The following is a 7,279-nucleotide window of genomic DNA, read 5'->3' as shown; positions in this document are numbered from 1 at the left end:
GGTGTTATTAACAGTCTCATGGAGCTGAAAGGTGTTTTTAGGATCAGTCTTTGTATGTAATACTATTCTGCTCCCTGCTGGTCATGAATGAAAATCTAAATGTGACGTGTATTATGTGTGTCTTTTTAAACATTTTGGGGATACATTTGTAGCCTAAAGTAAGCCAAACCTCCCATAAAACTACTGTACATCTCATTATTTACAGACCACACAGATGTTAATAAACAGACACCAAACATTTATTTACAACTGCCACAACAGAAAGCACATTTATTTCATTCTGTACAACAAAACAGCTGCTGGCCACAATAAACAAAAACAACTTCAGCATGAACTGTGAACTTTGTGGGAATGTGTTCAAATGTCATGTGAAATATTTCACTTTTATCTAAAGGTGCGTGAAGTTTTTTTTGTTTTTTGTTTCACTTGTTAACCTATGTTGACATCTAGCAGCCTCCCACTAAACAAAGAAAACAATTCATGATGAAGATAACACTTCTTGAAATGGGCTTTTAAAATACTTTTTCAAATTTAAATATATAATTATTTTTTAATATTTTATTCTAAAAAGTTCACAAACACATACAGTGTAAATCAAAAAGGAATCAGTGCCCTGCTGTGTCTAGTAAATTGACCAACTAAATTCCTGTGTTAAGATAATATATATATATGATATTTCACTGTGTATTAAACTTCAGCTTCAGTTCACGTACAGTCAGTGTTTACTTGCTCAAGTCTTAAAGTCACCATGAAAGATTCAAAGTGTTTTACACAGCGTTGCATTGATTATTATAAATGATTGATCCGTGCACACCATTATTTTTTCAAAATTCATTTGCAATTGTAACCTTTAATGAAAAAGGTGAAGCTCCTCCTCTCAACAACAACTCTTCATCACATGACGTCAGCAACAAAAAAGAGGTCAGACTACACTCACTGTCCGGTGGCCAGACGTTTTTAGCCATTCCCTCCTGGTCTGACTTACAGTAAACCAATCAAAAAGGGAAAGGCAAATAAAGCCTCGCCCTACATTTTTTTTTCAAATGTCAGAAACCGTTTCACTCTGATACACGTCACGAGACGGGTCAATCGCAACTTCTGTTTCATGGTGACTTTAAAGGTTCAATAGGAAGCTACACTTCAAAACTCTGATGTATCCGTCATTTTTGTAAAGTGAATGAAAGTTTTTACTGTGCAATAACTGAGCATGAATTATGTTATATCAGTTTTTTTTATCTCATTGTTAAAGACTTCAGTTATGAACACTGTGACCTTGAGGGTTTAGTTGTAACTGTCCTTGCGTAGAGCGGTCCGGTCTGATAAGCCGTGTTGATCAGGGTTCTTGTACTGGAAACTGGTTACGTTCAGAGGCACGACAGAGCTTAACAATGAGCCCGGATAACAGCAACAACACAAACATGACTGAACAACACACACAGAAAGAGAGAGAGAAGAAATCCATCAAATACAGCTGCTGCTGCGTGTGTGTGTGTGTGTGTGTGTGTGTGTGTGTGTGTGTGTGCGTGCGTGCGTTCCTCATACCCTGAAACAGTTCTTGAACTTCTTGCTGACAAAGTAGAGGATTATGGGATTGATGCAGGAGTTGATGGTTGCCAGATTTATGCTCAAATAATCAAACACTAACAGAAAACTGACACACAGAAACAACAACACAAACAGGCTAAAATCAATAAACAAAAGAAAACATATGTATTAAAATAGATGTTTCTGCACGTTTGTAGATCTGTATTGTGTTTGTTTACAGTATGTGTGTCTTACTTTAGTAGGTCACAGCGGCCGACATCATATTGAAAATAAACCATTTTCTTCAGGATGCGACTCAGATGAAGCGGAAACCAGCAGAGAGCAAAGATGAGGACCAGAGAGAACACGGCTTTGGCCACCTCACGCCTCTAAACACACACACACACACACCTCAATTGACGTTTCACCTTGTTTTCATTTCCATGAAATAAATTGTGCGTGCTACTTTTGGAAATATTGACCCTAAAAAGTTTCCAGTGTGCATACAGTGATATGAGTGGATGTTGTGTGAGTGTTGTACCTGTTTGATGTGTTCATTCAGAGAGAACTTCAGATCACCCATTCTGTTGCTGAGCATCTCACAGGTCATGAGTGTGTAGAAGACGGCGGTACACACCAGAGGAACGCAGAAATAAAAACCAAACAACCACCAGACCTTCACGTCCCTGTACAACTACACACACATACGGGAGTCACGGTTAATGTCAGAGCGACACACACATTTCATAAATTATCAAATACATTCATATTTTACATTAAAGTGTCATGCTGCTCATATTTAACATGAATGATGAATTATATTTTCACTTTTCCATATCATTTTCCTCTAACACAATAAGTGTCACCTGGTTGATATACAACTGTGTGGAGAAATTCTGTGCAGACTCATTTTACCCCAATTGACTCCCATGGTAGGAAAAAAAGTGTAGTGTAGTTAGTGAAAAGTGTCCCAGAACTGTTTGCTGTCCTACAGTCTTCAAAATATCTTCTTTACAATAAAGTCATTTTTCTTACTATGGAGGCAATGGGGGGATCTGGTTATACACATTCTTCCAAATATCTTTCTCTGGGTTCATCAGAACAAAGATTTATAGATAAGGAACAACTCGAAGGTGAGGAAATGATGACAGAATTGTCATATTGGGGTGAATTATCACTTTAAATCCATTATACAATATTTTGCATTGCTATCATTTCTAGTAGAAATTATTTTTAACGGAAAATAAATGTTCATAAAGTCAAGAGTTCTTGTCTTGTGAGGTGTTTGTGTGTTTTGCAAGTGTAGTTGTTGTGTTCTTACGGTCATGAACGGAGTCTCTGGTTTCAGCATGCAGGTTCGTAGGGTGACGTTGTTGTACTCGAAACTGACCATTTTAAAGCCGATGGCCTCAGGAACGGCCAGAACCACAGCAAACCCCCAGATGCACACAATCTCCACTGCAGTGGATGCTGGGATACCCACACCCTGCACACGACTCCAGGACGCCACAGCGCGATACCTGAACACACACAGAAATCAGCCGGCGCTCCTCACAATGTCAGTCCATGAGAAATGAGTAAGTGATGTTGATGTGAAAAGGTTTGAGTGATGGATTGATTTAGAGGTGGAGTGACGGTTGTGGGATACAAAATGCAGTTAATACATATAAAGATCATTGTGACGTGTGTGTGTGTTACCTGTCCACACTGAGAGCACACAGATTCAGAACTGTTATTCCGACGGAAGCTTTCTGTATGAATGGCATGAGTTTACACAGAAAGAGACCAAACACACTGTCATCAAAGGGCCATCGCATCGCCAGCAGCTGCAACACAAACACACACAAACATTCTACAATCAGAAGATCCAGACTATACACATGTTTCAGAAATCAAATCCCTGTTAAAAAACCTGCATGTGCTGGTTAGGTAGGTTATAAAGCATGGTAGCCTGGTTTGTGCTGGTTTAGATTGTTCTTAGCCGGTTTGTGCTGGTTTAATAAATTCATGAGCTGGTTTAAACTGGTCCTTAGCTGGTTTGGGCAGGTTTAAGATGGTTCTGAGCTGGTGTGAGCTGGTCATGTGCTGGTTTAAGCTGGTCATGTGCCGGTTTGAGCTGGTCATGTGCTGGTTTGAGTTTTTCATGTGCTGGTTTAAGCTGGTCATGTGCTGGTTTGAGCTGGTCAGGTGCTGGTTTAAGATGCTCTTGAGCTGGTTTAAACTGCTCCTAAATCAGCTCAAGACCAGCCTAAACCAGCACAAACCAGCTACCATGCTTCAAAACCTACCTACTCAGTATATGTTGTTTTTTCAACAGGGAGATCAAACGCATGTTACAGAGTACAAAACACACAAAGAGTTAAAATAGTTTTTGTAGAATGTGTGTGGGGGGGGTATAAGATATGACAGCTGGTGTTAAAGCACTTTTATCTTTAGGTGTGTGTGTGTGTGTGTTGTGAGCCACACTGATAACTGTCCCAAAATAAGTCTGACCTAATGTGGACACACAGAATGGAGGGTTCTGATTGGTTGTGGAGTTTGCTAACGCGTGTGTTACCTTATACACGTTGATGGGTTTATCGATGGCGATATATATGAGATCTCCCAGTGCCAGGCTGGCGATCAGAGCGTTGGGCCCGTTCCTCATGCTCTTGTTCAGGTAAATGATTCTCAACAGTGTTGCGTTTCCCACCATCCCCACCACGAAGATGATGCAGGATAGCACCGTGTTCACATATTTAAACAAACCCTCGATGTAAGTCTGCCTCAGACACGCTGGGGGCAAAGATGGCCGACGCGCAACCGCTGACCTGTTGCTGGATAGACGGGCAACTTGATAGACAGTTTTGGGGTCAGAGGTCATGACGGCTGACCTTGCCGTATCCAAGGGGAGCGCAAGAGATTCAGGGTCGCCACGGTGATCAGAGAGTGGCTCTTTAGAGAGCGGAAGAGTGTTGGATGAGTTTGACTGACAGTTTCCATGACCAATCAGCACGCAGGATGCGGCGGTCATTAGCAGCATGACCTGACCGATGCCGTAGGGCCACATCATAGATCAAAGAGTCAAAGCGTCAAACGTTTCCCTGTGCGCAGTTCTGGAGAGCAGGAAACAAGGGAAACGTTTAAAACAATTTAAGGAAATGAGTTTGAGATGAATGCAGCTGAAATAGAAGCTCAAGACACACGGCTGTGCTGTCCATCCGTCACACATCCATTCAGACAGATGACGCACATTTAATGCACAGAACATTAAATGTAAACACGTTAACATTTCATGTTCAGAGAAATCCGAACATTTCCATAAAACAGTTTTTTAAAATTTATGTCACACACTGTGTGTCAATAATTGGGTGTTCATACACAACACTTTCCTTTAAACATCATAACAAACTACAAACACACACGTTGACAGCAGATCAATCAAACTTTAGGATGTTTACATGTGTTTTTTTACCGAAGAAACTGAGAAAACAACATCTAACAATCCTCACAAGTTCACAAAAAAAATCACACAATAAATCTGACTCTTGGTCATTTCAGTGTTTCTTATCCAAGAGAAGCTTTCAATAACGTCACACAGGTCTTCATTAGAGTTTCAAAAAGAACGTTTTAAAACGAGCTAAAGTCACCAATCAAATCTCAGTTCTCAACATGATTTAATTCTGATCGACTCATAATCTCACTGCTTGTTAAAAGCTGAAAGTAGGAGAAACGTCTGAGAACTCCATTAAGTCTCATCATGAGCAATCTTCTACCAATAACATCTGACAGTTTGTGAAATGCTGAAATAGTAGAAAGATGTCTGTAAACACACACAGAGAGATGTGCTGTGAAGCACACAGACAAACACTGACCTTCTGCTGATTAACAATGTCTTCTCGTGGACTTCACCAGACTTCAGTGATTCTAAACATCCCAAACGGAAGAAAACTCTTCTGTCAGAGTCAATCTACAGCAGAGACGTGTGTGTGTGAGCGAGAGAGAGACTTATCTTTAAACTGTGTGTGTTTATCTGTGGGATGTGGCCTTCCTGTCATTGGTTCTTATTTCAATTACACACAGACAGGCCACCCTGCGTTTATAACCCATCAGGATGTTATTTAATTGTCTATTTCATCTCATTTACTGACACTCCTGGGAAATAAAATATTTACTTCCAGCAACTTAAACCAACCCCTACCATGGTGATACCATAGAAGTGTGGACATAATAGTTCCACAGTATTCCTATCTTCCATTTCTCCAGTTAGGGTGAGAAAAAAAACTAGACAAATCTCTTAAAACTCACTTTCAGGGTGGATCATATGTGATTAGTTTTTTTAGCAAAATAAGCAAATATGTTTTCTATTCTATTCTATTCTTGTTAAGCACTTAAAGTGTAAACAAATCCTACAGTATAAATCACGATTGTTAGTGTTTCGTTTCAAATGTACAACACATTCTCAAAAGAAATGTTTTCTTTAATTTGACCATCTTATTTTACAATAATCACAACATTTTTTACTAGACGATCGGTAATATGACGAAAGTTGTGGTGACACTAGTGAATGGACAGAACTTCAGAGAAGACAGGTCAAAAGTCACCCAGAGCCCAGAGCTAAAGCCCTGGGAGCAATTACAGGCCTGACCTTATCAACTTTGACCTCTAGAGGGCATCCGTATTAGACACACACACACACATACACACGCACACACACACACACAGGTTTGTTTCACTGTATTAACTCACAAAGGTCCATTGTTTTCATGCAAATTATATTTTTTTATCCTTTAAATAAAGCCAGACAAAAACACACGGACAATCGAAGTAAAACATAACTTGCTTCAACTGAAATCCTTATTGCAAAAGATGACAAATAGCAAAGTTTTCCGATTAGAAGTGAAGTCAGTCCTGTAAACAAACACCCAGAGAAAATGAAAGAAAGCCCATTAAAGCAGTAGAATATTCTGAAAACTTCTTTATGAATCTGAGCTTCATTGACTTTAAAAAACATCCACACACATCAAAAGACGTTAATAAACCTTTAAGGTTCGTGTCAGTTTCCAAACAAATTGTTTTTCTTAATCAGAGTCACAATTAAACTCATGTGCTACTAGTAAACAAAACCAGAGTGCCAGTGGAAAAAGGTGTGTGTGTGTGTGCGTGTCTTCATATTGAGAACACATTGAGAGTCTTTGAAAAGAAATTAAAAATGAAACCTCATAATGAGCTTGAGCTCCAGCTCCCAGAATGCACCACTTCTGACAGAAATCTATCCATCCCTTCATCCTTCAAACCCGTCTCCTCACAGAGACACTCTCATGATGTGTGTAGCTGCTCAGATCTGAAGGATGGTTATTTCTTTGCTTTTCATGATCAAGTGTTGTGTTGATCTTTATCTGTTCTGTGTGATCCGTGTGAATAAACACGAGACAGCAGGCTTGTTGTTATGAAGCTGCTTTGATCTGTGAGGTTCGAGTATATTAGCTGACAGGAACACAATAATTAATTTAACGTTCTTCTGGTCACCACGAACACACCACAAAACTCACAGCAGACAGAATGAAGCGTTTTGAAGTCTCCAAACTATCAACTTTTTCCACATAAACTCAAGAGTGCTCACACACACACTCAGATATTAAAATGATCCCAAACCCTTTCAAGTTCAAGAGTTAAACATCAGCATATGTGTGTATATGTTTGTTATTCGTGTTGTGTATCTTCCGATCACAAAACTATTGCTTATATTTCTATAAACAGTATAATAAGGATGAAA

General features: G+C 39.5%; 1 protein-coding gene across 2 annotated transcripts; it reads right to left on the bottom strand.

Moving 5' to 3' along the window:
• Positions 1-221: 221 nt before the first annotated feature.
• On the bottom strand, positions 222-5,516 carry ednrab (endothelin receptor type Ab). Of its 2 annotated transcripts, none has more exons than XM_056732402.1 (8): positions 5,379-5,516; positions 4,082-4,619; positions 3,223-3,350; positions 2,846-3,044; positions 2,066-2,218; positions 1,780-1,913; positions 1,543-1,681; positions 222-1,422 (listed from the first exon to the last, which is right to left on the bottom strand). In XM_056732402.1, exons 2-8 carry the CDS (start codon positions 4,574-4,576, stop codon positions 1,282-1,284), a joined length of 1,389 nt encoding a protein of 462 aa, XP_056588380.1. In that variant the 5' UTR covers positions 4,577-4,619; positions 5,379-5,516; the 3' UTR covers positions 222-1,281. The 2 variants fall into 2 exon arrangements, with proteins under 2 accessions (XP_056588380.1, XP_056588381.1); XM_056732403.1 differs by having other exon boundaries at positions 1,543-1,651.
• Between the last annotated feature and the right edge of the window lie 1,763 nt (positions 5,517-7,279).

This window comes from Triplophysa dalaica, chromosome 20, assembly GCF_015846415.1.
Source record: "Triplophysa dalaica isolate WHDGS20190420 chromosome 20, ASM1584641v1, whole genome shotgun sequence".
NCBI lineage: Eukaryota > Metazoa > Chordata > Actinopteri > Cypriniformes > Nemacheilidae > Triplophysa > Triplophysa dalaica.
This window is presented reverse-complemented; position numbering and strand designations above follow the sequence as displayed.